This window comes from Periplaneta americana, chromosome 1, assembly GCF_040183065.1.
Source record: "Periplaneta americana isolate PAMFEO1 chromosome 1, P.americana_PAMFEO1_priV1, whole genome shotgun sequence".
Taxonomy (NCBI): domain Eukaryota; kingdom Metazoa; phylum Arthropoda; class Insecta; order Blattodea; family Blattidae; genus Periplaneta; species Periplaneta americana.
Genome location: NC_091117.1, coordinates 180,557,899 through 180,573,694, shown reverse-complemented (window position 1 = coordinate 180,573,694; position 15,796 = coordinate 180,557,899). Strand labels below are relative to the sequence as shown.

The window sequence follows — 15,796 nt, the reverse complement described above, 5'->3', positions numbered from 1 at the left end:
CACACAACCCGCCCTAAATAGGTTCCTCACTTATATAGGAAAATCGTCGTACTTGAATGAAGAAGGCGGCCATATTTCGTCGTTGTGACGTAATTTGAGGTGGAGTGGGAGAATGATTGCAGTGTCACCAACTGCGGTAACCATTCATATGATCTTACACACCTAACCTAACCTAAATTAACCTAAACTAACCTAACCTAACCTAACCTACTACACACCTATTGTAACATTCCTAACGTTTAGCACACCTATTGTAACATTCCTCACAGTTTCATTTCGTTTGCCGATATTGGCATTACTGCTACACCTATAGCATATCGTTTGCTGGAAGTCAGAGTCATCTAGTGGAAGTGAAGTGAAACTGCGACTCTGTTAATTACGTTTCCTAAGTTGATTCTGTGTTATCTGCAAGAATTATGTCATTGTAGTGATAATTGCATTTATATTGTACAATAAAAGTTGAAATATGTCGCGGCTGTGATAAAAGTGTTCTAAATTGATTTCCAGCGCCACAATCCCAGTGATAAACGTGTGAATATTCGTTAGGAGTCCATTGGAAGTGGCCATAGGAAACTGCATATTGACCTAGCTATTTTATAGTAAATATTTGGTTCTTTCCAGAATACATTGTAGATATTTGATGTAAAAATTATGACTTTCTAAAACATTTCAGTAATAAGTAATAAATTAATTCATAAACTTCCCAAAATGTTAATTTGGAATGCTTAGTTTAATAATATAATTATTTTACTGTTACAATTGAAGTGTTGGGCCGACTAACGGTCTATGTTACAATCTGCTAGGCCTAACTGTGCAGGAGGAACAAAAATGTTACATTGTAATTCCGCTCATAAATCTTCTATCGGAGGGCAACATAGACCGTTATTCCATCAATATATTTTGTACACTAAGCGAAGTATACGACTGTTTGTTATTGAAAGTCATATTACACTTCGTAGAACTTTGTAACATTTTAACTCCACAGAAATGCTACTGGGAAAGACAAACAATAAACAGTTTTATATAATCAGAATATTATGAAATACACAAAATCAATAAAAAGGTTAAATTATGAACAAAATGATTATGACATTTATTTTTAAATGCTATATATTAATATGAATTAACACCATCTAATTGATTAAACTTAAACTCAATGTCATATTATGAATAAACATAAAATATTGATCAAATAATAACATTATTATTAGAAAATAACTGCAGTATTGAGATGTAGGGACACCATTAAATTAATGAAAGTTCTAACAATAACAAATAAATAAAGAAAATTAAATATTACAGTTGAGAAATTGTTGGGTGATGGAATTTGAACTCCTGTCCCGAATATTCAGTATCCATCCAACAGATTGCTTACCTGTTAAGTATAAATTGTATTGATAATGAAGACAATAACAATCACAGTTTCTAATTTCTGACTGTAAAAGAGTAATTCCACAGTCTAGTATATACAGTCACGAAGCTTGAGTTGTGAGGGTTCTAGGAACGATAGACTCTGCCGGTACTATTTCGCATTGTCTGTAATGAGGCGATATTAGCGAACCTAGTGGTTAGCAACTACCTATGGATGCATATTTACAACGTATTGAGCTTCGTGACTGAATATACTAGACTGTGGTAATACATTTTAAACAGCTCCTTTCTGACATCAAGAGCAAGCTTTGAACACATCTCCTTACAAGAATTTCCACAAATCTGTTCCTGAAACGAAATAACTTGATAAAATTCTAAGATAAACTATAGTGGAACAACATAGAGCAACTAACACTAGATAAATTGTAAATTAAAATACAACTAGAAACACTGCAAAAATAACAGACAGGAACTTACTGTACATTACTTGGGGTATCTTTCGCACTAACTTGCGAGTTCGTTTTCCTTGTTGTATACTCAAGGCCACTATCTCTCAGCGACTTTTGTGACACATCTTTCCACTTATTAATATTAATTTGTCTGGATCTTTTTTTTTTTTTTTTTTTTTTTTTTTTTTTTTTTTTTTTTTTTTTTTTTTTTTTTTTTAGCCGGTCAATATCTACCGTAGAAATCGTCACTGTCTTGCAGTCGTCCATTTTACGTAAGAGATCAACCGAAACCTGATACACAGAATTCAAGTACCCAGTATTCGTAAAGAGAACAAACTCCCGTGCAATAACTCCCTATACGAAGTAAACAACTGGATACGCTAGATGTGTAGTGACATAAACCGTTGTTCCAAGCAAGAAATTCATGGTTGTAACTCGTGTAGAAGCGCCTCTGGTATAGATGTTAAGAAACAATTTTTGTGACAGCTGTGTAAGACTATATAGAGCATTATTTCATTAAATACTCGAGTTTGAAAAATTGTGACATAGACCGTTATTCGGCGCAACGCTTCAATTAATGAATAAACCTTTACACTGAGATACCATTTCTTTTGATAGGCCTACTGTGTGCGTCCTAAATATGTGGGTTTATGTAGTTGAAACTGCACTTATTCTTATTCAATATATCCGTAAGAATCAGATCTTTTATCTTTGCTTTGACTGTAATGTCCTTACGTTCCATTAACTTAACCTACCGCATTTGTAAAGAAACATATTTGTTGAAAAATAGAGTTCGTGAAATAGATGGATTTCAAATGTTCCGTTATTTCTAAGCAACAACTGAACGTACAAAGCGCTGGTGTATTGATCACGACATTCATTGCAATTCTTCTTCCGTTACAGATATCTCGAGTTTCCAGGCGTTCTTCAACTACATCGATATGCGGGCACTGCTGGAGAACTTCTGCGTGTACCATATCAACGCGCCGGGACAGGAAGAAGGAGCGGCTACATTACCTGACGAGTGAGTTTTTTTAATAATCTCCTGTAACAATTATGTGAGAGGTTGTCTCAGTACTATAGCTATCATGAGTTCCAGTCACAGATATCAATGCTGGCGGCAACATTGCATCTTAGCAACTATTCCTTGCTAGGAATCTTCCACCTTCCTTAAGGAGCTGAACGGTACAGTGTATTAATTAGGATTATGGAGAAACGAGAAGTACTCGATAAACAGTTTAGGATGGGTCGGAGTAATTTGGGTATAGTGGGTTAATTTGGGTATGGTACAATTTATTGAATAAAACTTTACCTGATCTTCAAACATATGCCAATTTAATATATATTGTCTATTTCACAATTGCCTATCATGGAGTGTTAAAAATGTGATAACACTGATACTGCCTGGTAAAAAAAACCGTTTCTTGTTTACCAGTCTATGAAATGACCTATCACGTCCAAAGGAATATTGTTGAGAAATCAGCTGAGATACAGTAACCAAATTCATGTGTTTAGAACATGTTTTTAATAAATGTAGTAATATACCGTTAGTTAGTAGTTTGTTAGTAAATTATAATTTACAAACTTGGGGTAATTTGGGTATAAATTCCAATTTATTGAATAAAACTTTACTTAATACTCAAACACATGCCTGTCATGGAGTATTAAAAATTTGTGTTGATCACATTGATGTTGCCTGGTAAAAAAAAAAAAAAAAGAGATACTACTCGTATTTCTTGTTTACCAGTCTATGAAATGACCCATCACATTCAAGGGAAACCAACTGAGATACAGTAACCAAATTCATGTATGTGTAGAGTAGTGGCAAAAAAAACCGGACCGACCTTTGTAGCTGATTTCAGTGCCTTGTTCACTCCAGAGCGTGGGTGCATATTCCTTGGACCCAAAACCACCTGTGCAGTTGAACACAGCCACGCAGCTGGTTTGTTATACTAAAGGCCGCATGTTATCTCTTTCCAATACACTGTATTAAAATAATTTGTCACCTCAGTAGTGAGGATAATTTGTGCTGGCGTAATCAAAACTCCCTGATGTTTTAATAACAATACTATTGCACATCAAAAATCGTTATTAGCATAGCTATCTATACTTATATGTCCAAGGAATATGCACCGACGCTCTGGAGTGAACAAGGCTCTGAAATCAGCTACAAGGGCCGGTCCGGTTTTTTTTGCCACTACTGTACATTACACATGTTAGGAACATATTTTTTTAATAAACTTAGTAATATATCATCAATAATTTGTTAGTAAATTACAATTTACAAACTTGGAGTAATTTGGGTATAAATTACAATTTATTGAATAAAACTTTACGTAATACTCGAACACATGTCTATCATGGAGTGTTCAAAATTTGTGTTGATCACATTGATACTGCCCGGTAAAAAAGAAAAAAAGAAGCTTTCTTGTTTACCAGTCTATGAAATGATACATCATATTCAAACCAATATTCGCTAGACAATTCATAATTTCTATGCAAATGAAGGAACTGACCGTAATACTGTAACAAATTGCTTGCGAATTAAAAAGACGATATCGATTACGACGACAGTAATAAGCCTTAAAAAATGTGTTAAGAGTTTGGGCTCGGAAAGAAACAAAAACAAATAGTCGGGTATTAACTGAGCGACATTCCATCGCTCAGTGCGTGTTTCATACCTAACAGCGCTAAAAAAATTCAGACCGGAAGGAGGTCCAATTGTTTTTTTTTTTTTTTTTTAAGATAAATCTTACAACCACATCAGTCACGCAGCAACGAAGAGCTGGTCAGATGACAGCAATTTGGAATTGTTAGCTCCTACATCTAAAGATGACATGCTTATAATTGTCCATACTGGTAGAAGAACGGGCTTTATTTCTGATTCGCTTCTAATTTATCCGTGAAGCAAACGGATAAGAAGACTTCAAATTACGTTCATTAGCTAAACCAGGATAATGATACAGATTTTGAGATAAATAATGCTTGTGTAAAATATTTCAAAATATATGCTCCCATTGTTTCTGCAGAAGTGGAACGAAGTTTCTCTAGCTATAAGCACAGTCTAGTATATACAGTCACGAAGCTCAATATGTAGGGAATATGCATCCATAGATAGCTGCTAACCACTAGGATCGCTAATATCGCCTCATTACAGACAATGCGAAATAGTATCGGCACAGTCTATTGTTCTTAGCACCCTCACAACTCAAGCTTCGTGACTATATATACTAGACTGTGATCCTAGATCATATATACCCAGATTGCTTTGCGTTATAGACTTTGACGGTAACAACTTTTGTGAGGTTTACTATGCTGCCATCTAGTTGTTACATAAGGAGTCACGTCATAACTCCCATTTGAATTGCATTAGCGACTGTACTGCCATCCCGTGTTCTTTTACGGCGGAAGGGTGGCGATCCTGGCGGTTGTTCTCTTCAAAGTGCAACCGATTTTAACATAGGAATGAGCAATCTGCATGTGATCTGGGCTGTGATATAAGGCTGTTTTTTCTAGCAACAGACAATCATTCTCCTTTGAAAATTTGAAAATGTGGTTTGTTATTCACAGCAACAATATATAAAATGAGAAATTACGTAAAACAAAAACTTAATACACTATCACATTAATATAGTGCAATAATAATGCTGACACGTCTTGTCAATGTTTAGGTGTATTTCCTAGAAACAGAAAATAACATGTAGTCAATGATATTGTGACAAAACTGAATAGTTGGAACACGAAATAGGAAAAAATGTAGCAAAGAAGATGAAAAAAATACTGGATAAACATTATGGATATTTAGCTCTATGTAAAAATTGTGACAATTTCAAATGAGGAAATTTATTAATAAAGATACAGATTTTTAGATAGATAACGCTTGTGTAAAATATTTCAAATATGCCCTCATTGTTTCTGCAGAAGTGGAACGAAGTTTTTCTAGATGTAAGGCTGCGTTTTCTAGCAACATGTAGGCCTAATCAATCTCCTTTGAAAATTTAAAAATGTGGTTTGTTATTCATTGTAACAATAAGATGAAATGAAAAATAATGTAAAACAAAAACGTAATACACCATCATTTTAACATAGTGAAATAAAAAGGCTGATACTTGTCAATGTTATATTAGGTGTATTTTCTACAGACAGAAAATAAAATGTCCTTAAAATAGTGCAATATTTCTTTAACAAAGAAAATAATATCTCAAAATTTTTCTTTAGCAGATAGTTGTGTTTCGAAGTCAAAGAGTGGCTTTCAACCACCCAAATGCTGAGGACTAACTTACCGTGATGATAAGCATGAGTTCAAACGAACGAAAGACACTGCGTTAACTCACCCCAACTCTGAGACATACTCAAAGTTCGAGGCGCACGAAGCGCACTGGTAGTATAACGGCATAGTTATCTTATTGTATATATTTGTACTTATTTGTATTTTTATTTAATCTTATTTTATTACATATTAATTAGTATTCAGCGTTGCTTTATTTCTGCTCGTTTCCACTGCGCCATTTTGGTCAAATCCATAATCACCCTTAACATCTGACTCGGTAGACGTACCCAATATGCTGTGAGAAGCGTTTCACGTATGGTTTTTAGGGAGCGGTTTTATAGATGTATGCTGTGAACGTCTCATAGTCGACAGAAATTTGCCTACAGAAATGTTATCTTGGAATAGAACTCTTGACCCTCAGGTCTTTTGGCTGAATTACAGTCGGACGCAAGCTAGTTAAATAGAGGCCCTGAATACTTGATACTTCGTAAATTTTTAGCAAGAAGGAAGTAGACTTTGAAGACGTAGCCGTTTGCTTAAAATCCCCAGATATCCTGATTCTAAAAAACTGCTGGACTCGCACGGATCTTTTTCCGTAACTTTCACCATTCGTTGCACATAGGAACTCCCACGTGTTTAAGGAAAATGAATTTTTAATAATTTTACTTTCCTGTACTTAAGTTTCTGCATAAAATATTTAGAAATTCCCCTGCCTCTTGGACCACTTCCACGAGCACTACCGTATATTGCAGTGATTACAAAGAAGTCTTGGTTCATTATTGAATCGTTAAGGGAGAATATTTATCACGTGACCAAATAGTCAATATCATCAGAAAGCTTAAGGTAGGCTACTCTAAACTTCCGTTCAACACAATGTTTAGAAGGTTTTATAGTTTACAGATGCATTTTGTCATGAATTTGTTAAAAGTTTATGCCGTGAATTTATCAAAACTTTTATGCAGAGCATAATATAAACGTGTCCTGCGTCGTGGCCTAAGGCATTCTGCCTAGGACTCGCGTTACGGATTGCGCGCTTGTTCAGCTCCTCGTGGAGGAAGAAATTTTCTCATGAAATTTTGGTCAGTGTATGGAACCGGTGCCACTCAGCATCATGATGCGCTTGGGGAGCTACAATAGGTAGTTTTTATCCTCCGAACATAAGAGTTACCTCTCTTAACACTCTTAAGTTACATCATTTTCAGAACTGGTTATATTTGCTACTCCGTCTGCAATGTTCACTACATAAGAAGCTTTAAAAACTTCATTTAATTGGCTCGAAATGTTTTGAGTGTTAACAGACTTAACCCTTATGTTTCGAGGATAAAAACTAACATATTTTTTTAATTATCAGACTCTATAATGAAAAGAACAACGCAAATGAGCGTAAAATTAGATCTAAGATCTGTTCAATATTACAGCGGATGCAATGCGGAAAATGTTGAAGGAAAAGGTTTAATTTTCTGTTTCGTGATTCTTAATGTAATTTCATGTGAACGAAGAGTGACCAGATATTCTGCAGTCCAACTGTAATTCTTTTCTGAAGAGTTTGTAAGTTTCTTTTGCAATTGTAACTTTGTTATAAGATTAATTTATTACTAAAATACAACAAGGATTTCATAAATTTCAAAGCATGCACAGAAATTCCTCATTTCTTTCTATCCGATTTATTACCAGTGGAAGTCATCGTAAATATAAGAGATAAAGTTTGAAATATTTTGCTATATTCTGTCACTTAAAACATTTTGTTGTCCTCTAAATAAATGTTCATACTACTTTGAAGTTTAAATGGATCAAAATTTTGTTTCGTAATGGAAGCAGCGTAAACGGTAGCGAAATTCGGTATAGAGCTCACTGACTCAACCATAGCCGCGTGGCAGAAATACAATAGATCCCAAGCATTCAGCGTATTCCGAATCTCAGCGCTGAGCAATCTGATTGCATCACGGTGTTCCGAATTTCACCAATGGAGTCACTGATGCTCCACCGGTGTCGCACCGATGCCATCAGCTTGCAGAGGTGGTGGCAGTCTCCATCAGCCGCCATCAGTGAATCTGATTGGTTCTTGTATAGGGCGGGAATTAGCAGACGAATGACATCGTGCACTGTTGTGTCATGGCGGTGTGTTCTGCTTTAGTTCTGCTGTATTGTTTGTAATGAGCACAACGTAAAAACAATATGTTAATGGCTTATGAGCGAACATGTCAACGGACCAGTTATTACTACCGGTTCAAGAAATAAATTGTCTATGCTCTCTTTTCTTTCAACGAGATGGCAGTACGGAAATTTCACAAAATTTTGCTAGCGTAGCACAGACAACTTACACAGTCGCCATGACAGCCATCGATTCTTCCAGCAGTTTTGTTCCTATTTCGCTGCAGCGTGACGTCATTGTTGTCCACCGGTCCGGTGAGATTCGGAATACGCTGATAGCCTCTACCTGATGGCTTTCACCCGCTCCCAGTGTCTTTTCAGACATTTGTCGACGTGTTGTTTTATACTGTTGTGCGCTTCAATATGTCTAATTTATTCCGGCCATGATTAATGAGTGTTGGAGCAGATGATCCGCAGCCAGGTCTCCTGATTCACACAGTTTTATAGGAACTAGTTACGGACTGAAGATCTCGGGTTCAACCTTAAGTGTGGCAGAATTTTTCTCGTTACCAGATTCTTTAGAACGGCTTCGGGACCAATTCAGTCTCCTGTCAAATTAAATATCGGTACTAGCTCTTTACCTGGGGTAAAAGACGGTCGGAGTGCGGTGCCGCCCACATCATCTGCTTCTAATTTCAAGGTCATGAAAATATGGAGCTATACATGTTCCGAATGCTCTTCACTGTCTGTAAAGGTGACACCTTTACGTTTCTGGCATTCCTCCGAACAGGGTTGCCAGATAAAGGAAACACAACCGTCGTACCAACTTATGAAAAAGTCGTACTTCAGCATAAAATTGTCGTACATTTCTTACCTTACTATTTGTAATAGATAGAGTGTACAAACATATTTCAATTAAGGAATCCACCCCTGAGCACGAGTTCTGCTCTTTCAGGGGCGAGCTAAAGTTTTTCTGTATATATTATATTTTATGTTACAATTATTAGTAAAATAATAAATAAATAAAATAAATAAATATTTCACTATACACTAAAAAAAAGTGATTGATAGGCCTATTTATAACCAGCAAATTTTTGTTCAAATGAAGAATATTACTAATTATTGTTCACATCCACAGTGACATTTAACATTCAAACAAATCACCATTTCTTCATCAACACTGACAACTCCGTAAAGCATGCACGATGACGCTTGATAAGTAACATCATTATACTGAAAGTCAGCAGAAACTTGTCTTTGGCCAGCGCGACGGAGATATTTAGGCTAATATTAATCAATGCTTCAGCTGATAATTACATCAAATTAATCCACCTGCAGTCCACTCAAATCCGACACCTCTTTAATATCGGCGCGTTTAGACTTCTTAATCCTACTGCGGTATTATTTCATTGATAAAAGACTTACATTGCCGAATATATAAGGAAGGCAGCAGATCTCTGAACTCGTATTACTTTGACATAACCGCGCAATACAATGTAACCTAGAGCTGAACATGACCAATTATGACTTGCATGGCAAGCGTAGCCACCTTATCGATTTTCAAAACATCTTTTATAGCTTACTGATTGAAGAAAACTTGTCTAAAAAGGAACGAATTAACCTTTGATTTTATTTTAATTATAGATCAACATTATAAGTTCCAAAATAATGTTGTTCCTTCATTTAAAAAGTCGTACAAAATAGCGTACGACATAGAGTTCGATCGTACCTCGTACAGTTAGTCAAAATAGTCAGTCGTACGTATGGCAACCCTGTCTCCGAAGCTTATCATAGCATTCTTCTGCCAGCCTCAATATAATATTCTAGTTTCAGAACTTGTGAAATACTAGTACGTCTTATAATTTATATGTATTTGAGAATATCGATATTCCAATACTACTCCGCCTTTCCAAATTTTTCGGAAGTTTGATTTATAGCCGAGTGTTCCTTCGCAAGGTTCGAGGAAGAACAGGTGTAGAGAGGGATAAGAATGATATGGGCGCGCGCGCGTACGTATGTCTGTAAGGACATAAAAGTTGTAAAATCAGCTGACTTCAGGAAATAAAATTGAAGGTGTCACCTGCTGCAGATGCAGACTGTTAGCATAAAATAACGATATGATATGAGAGCATTAAATCCCTAGTGGTTGAAAGGAGCGTACGTCATCGCAAAGCAACGAACATAAAATTCTTGCAAGCACTTGACGACCTCGCCTGTCGTGGTTCTGTTTTTAAGTCTAGGACTTCGCCATTGTAAGTATTAAAATAACAATCGATAGTGGGATTTTGTAACGGTTTTCTCTGGTTTTCCAGTGATATCACATGTTTCAGTACCGTTTGCTTACATTGAAGAACTTGAGATGATGATGATGATGATGATGATAATAATAATAATAATAATAATAATAATAATAATAATAATAATAATAATAATAATAATCCGTGGCGCTACAGCCTGTGAAGGGTCTAGAGCGACCAGCCGGCTGCTGGCCTCACGACCACATGCCGAAGCAGAGGTGGACGATCATCCAACCAGAATGGAGGTATCGTGTGGTTAGCACGATGATCCCCCCAGCCGTTATAGCTGGTATTCGCAACCGGATTTCGCTACCTATCGTAGCTCCCCAAGTGCATCACGATGCTGGGTGGGCACCGGTCCCATATACTGGCCGAAATTTCATGAGAAAATTTCTTCCCCCATGAACCAGCGCGCATTCCGTAACGCGAGTCCTAGGCGGGATGCCTTAGACCGTGACGCCACGGCGCGGGACCGAACTTGAGATAATATATTGTAATTCCGTCACATATGTAAAGAAATGAGTGAGCACGTGCCAAACTGTTGACACTTATTATATAACAAAGTATTGCTACCAGAAGCCTGTTACGTCTGAAAAACTGTCTAAGTCTTTCAACAGTACGTTGTGATATCCACCTATAAGAATTCACACGATCTATATAATGAAATTATTCTGTTTTAATCGCATCATTTTTTTAGATTGTAAATGTTGAATAATTATTCTCTAATATCAGTGTTATCCTTTGATTGAGGTTCTGGCTGATATGTACATCTATTATCAGGCAGTACATTTCACTTGACGATATGTGTCAGAGGCAGAACAATTGTTTGTATGCATCTGAAGTCTGACTAATGTAATATGTAGCTAGTAGGCGATGTATGCAATCAAGGGGGAAAGAAACTGACCACCCTACACCATTATTTCCTGGCCTAGTTGCCTCATAAGTGATGGCTTCTTGGTATCACTTGTGAGGTTCAGACCTGTCTTGGGACAGTTGACTAAACAACAACAATATCAGTGTTATAGCTCGCGCAAGGAACGATTACCGAAAAACAGTGGTGGCGTTACTGTCTGTTTTGACGTGTATATGTAAACACGCCGAGGGAGCGAGAAGTGCCGGCCGATGGAAGTACTGCCCTTTCCAAGAAGATGAACAGATGGGGACATCGCCTGTGGAAATGAAGAGCATAGCAAGAGGAAAATTCGAAGCGAATTAAACGCTCAACATTATGTTGACGAATAAAATAACGATACTCTGCGAGGGGAACGCTCCATCACTACATAATAAAATAAACGCACTTGGAACAAGACACGTATTCAAATGCAGTGGAACTGAAACTAAAACCGTAATGTAACTATTACAATGCAAGACTGATTCTATCGATGTCGTTTCTCTTCCGACTGCACTCTTGAATATCATTCAAGTTATCTCGTGACCTTTCCTGTCGCCCGCTCTTCCTTATCGATTTGTTTCGTTCGCATTCCTGTCGTCGGTAATCCCTGCTTGCGAGACCTATACTGTATGTCCTGTTATCCCGGGTGTATTATTTAGTCATATACATGGAGCGAAAAATATATATAGGCCTATACAAAAAATTTGAGAGTAGGAAGGGGACACAAAACTAAGTATTTTAAGAATAGGAACAAGCGGTAGCCCATCGGCGTAGCCCAGTCGGCCAAGGCGCTTGCCTGCCGATCCGTTGTTGCGCTCGGGCGCGGGTTCGGTTCCCGCTTGGGCTGATTACCTGGTTGGGTTTTTCCGAGATTGTCTCTAACCTTAAGGCAAATGTCAGGTAATCTGTGGCGAATCCTCGGCCTCGTCTCACTAAATACAATCTCTCTATCACCACTCCCATCAACGCTAAATAACCTCGTAGAGGATACAGCGTCGTTAAATTACCAAGTAAAAATAATAATAATAATAATAATAATAATAATAATAATAATAATAATAATAATAATAATAATAATAATAATAATAAAAGCGGGCCCAGACGCTTCAGTATGGAGCTGCATGTATCGATATGTGTCAACGTTGAAGTTAAGTTGTAATTATTGTGAAGTGTGTTTATAACTTGTCAAATGTAAAATACGCTGTCATAAGCAGACTACATATCAACCTCACCCCAAGTCATCCACAGTCAATCGTGTACACTGTACAGGTTTTCGTGCAAAAGCGATTCGCTGTAAAGATGTAAGATTGCGATTGTGGACTTCTTCGTCGTAAAATAACTGCTTGCATTAATGGCTCACTAAGTGATCAGAGGAATCTCATAGGTGTGGGTTTTGGTTTTCGGGTATCCTTCCTGTGTTGTTAAACTTTCCCTGCCTCAAGACATTTATTTTTCAATTAGGCTATGATGTCTAATCTTAATTTTATTTTTCCAAGTCTTCTCCAATATTTGATTTAGTTATTCCCTCCTTGTAGCCCTCTGAATTCTGATTTATTCATGCTTAAATAAAGCGATTACATCCATTTTATTATTACATATATCCGCATTTATTTTATTTATTTATTTTTTTTTTGTAATGAAGGGCACTTGACTTCGTTATTAACTCATACGCCCCCATCTGTGGGCGACACGCCAAAGCTGTACTTATTTTAACCGCCATACGCGGTGCCCTTGGCGCATGGGGGCGAATTAGACCTACATATACTGTTTTCGCTGTAAGAAAAATCCTAATATAAACATAAGCACGTTGTTGTCTACCCGTGATTGGCTCCCAGTCGAAACACTCACATGATGCGGGAAAATATAGTTCGTATTTGGAAACCATAATCTTGTATTATTTGAGAATAAAAAAATGAATTCTAGTTGTTAAATACGATTAAATATATAACTTCATTCATATGTAAAACGCTATGTAAAAGAAAAGCTACTTTTATATTTTGTTATATACTATGAACGCGGATGAATACCAACAGTAAAACCGAGGTAGTCTGTTCTTGTAACAAGCTGGCGTCACTTGAGCTCGTACTTGTTCACGTAAGCACGTCGTACTGAAGTATGGCTTCTGCATCCTCGGTGTGTGTGGTTATTAATCATAAGAGTGGAAACCCTCTCAAAAGCGGAGAAAAAGAAATAGTCCTTAATGTATATAATAAGTTAAGTGAGTTTTAATTACAGTAATTATAAAGTAAATGTTTCCAAAGCAAGCGAATGTATAGTATTGAGGTTAGGCCTACTTGACGAGTAACGGGAAATGTTTAACATGAAACAGAATGTACAGCAGTAGGCGGGAACACGTACTGAGAATCTATGGCGCCAAACAGTGGCCAATGAAGCCTCACTTCAGTCACGTGCTACGGTTTATATTAGGATTTTTCTTACAGCGAAAAGATTATAGCATCGCATGATGAGGGATGAATGGTGAAATTTCAGTAGGGAAAACGGGAGTACCCCGCTAAAACCTACCGCCAAGCACCGTCTTTGTCCACTACAAATTTCAGTTGGACCCGTCGGAATTCAAACCCGAGTTACCAGCGTAGAAAGTCGACACTTGACTAACGGTGCGCCAAATTGGAGATACAGATTGGCAACAGTGCCGAATCTTCCAATTATGGTCGTTGCTCCACTACATTGATGAAAGAGTGCTGTATACGATATCGAAAAGCACATAATTTGACGAAACACTGTAGGCTAATGCGTAGTTCCTCTGAGTCTTAGCATCTCAACAGTAAGTTTTGCTTATTGACTACAGAGTGTTTTTCAACGATGACGAGGCTTTTTCTGTTGTGTTAAAAACAGTCGTTAAAACTGAAATGTCACGACAAATAACTATTCCACTGTTTTACTTCCTGTTATTTCTGTTTCTAGTAAAAGCCGTAATGAAACACGTTATAATCAGTTGCATTTTTATTCCGTAACTCAAAATCAGGTTTCTCTTCTGTTATAGTACGTCGATTACTAGCGCGCACCTCGTACAGCTCGGAGAGATTAAAATAATGTCACATGGCTTATGAATAATTACATGATGCGATGTTATACAGCTTGACTCGTAATTTGCTTAAGGAAACAGGACAATGTTATTTCTTGTCCAAATTTAAACCAGTAATCTTATTAACATTTGGGTCCGACGCTTATTTTTCCGAAAAATTGACATTTAATGTTGAGCTGTGTGGCAACGCTGTGTAATGAAGTCGCTAGATAATGTGACTTAAGATTCTAAAGACTATTGCATAAGCTAGGTGACAGTCAGGGGAATTTTGTTCTCTCCAGGATTAAAAACTAAAGTTCGTTTATCGAATGAATGGTTTACATAGTACTTTTGTCAGTGTGCGAAATTGGTGAAAGAAACGTTTTGAATTTGTTTCGTTTATCGAATGAATGGTTTACATAGTACTTTTGTCAATGTGCGAAATTGGTGAAAGAAACGTTTTGAATTTGTTTCGTTTATTGATTGAATGGTTTACATAGTACTTTCGTCATTGTGCGAAATTGGTGAAAGAAACGTTTTGAATTTGTTTCGTTTATCGAATGAATGATTTACATAGTACTTTCGTCAGTGTGCGAAATTGATGAAAGAAACGTTTTGAATTTGTTTCGTTTATCGAATGAATGATTTACATAGTACTTTCGTCAGTGTGCGAAATTGGTGAAAGAAACGTTTTGAATTTGTTTCGTTTATCGAATGAATGATTTACATAGTACTTTCGTCAGTGTGCGAAATTGGTGAAAGAAACGTTTTGAATTTGTTTCGTTTATCGAATGAATGATTTACATAGTACTTTCGTCAGTGTGCGAAATTGGTGAAAGAAACGTTTTGAATTTGTTTCGTTTATCGAATGAATGATTTACATAGTACTTTCGTCAGTGTGCGAAATTGGTGAAAGAAACGTTTTGAATTTGTTTCGTTTATTGAATGAATGGTTTATATAATACACAGTATGCTTACAGACTAAACACGGATACATGCTTTACAGCAGTGATGTCAAAGCAAGCGCATTTTTCTTACCTTCACGTCGTACGCGGGCAGCAAGCGCTAAGTATTGAAAGAGGAAGGGTTGTATATATGAATAAGCAACCTGTTGGCTTAAGAAAACAGTGGTGCACAAACTTCAAACGGAACGTGAAATTTTATGTCGTTATTTTTATATGGCTTCTTTCTGTTTAATATTTTCTATATTGTCTGTAAAACAAAAGTACTAACACTGATTTCTTAATATTGCACTTGTGTTTTAAATCTTAATAACATAATAGAGAGTTAAGAAGGAATATTCACTTAAATTCCATAGTAGTATAATATTATACTTTATTAAGTGGATGAAACACATCATTCATAATGAAAGTGATATTCCAAAGAAAGAGATTGAGTATG

General features: G+C 36.6%; 1 protein-coding gene across 7 annotated transcripts in view; it reads left to right on the top strand.

Moving 5' to 3' along the window:
• Nucleotides 1–15,796, top strand: part of MESK2 (misexpression suppressor of KSR 2) — a 502,743-nt gene that overhangs the window by 367,991 nt on the left and 118,956 nt on the right. For all 7 annotated transcript variants that reach the window (XR_011333492.1, XM_069833388.1, XM_069833378.1 and 4 more), the window contains one exon: nt 2,724–2,844. Coding sequence is in view for 6 of the 7 variants with exons in the window: in XM_069833388.1 (XP_069689489.1) it covers nt 2,724–2,844 (121 nt within the window). In the remaining variant the exon portion in view is untranslated. The remainder of the gene's footprint in view (nt 1–2,723; nt 2,845–15,796) is intronic.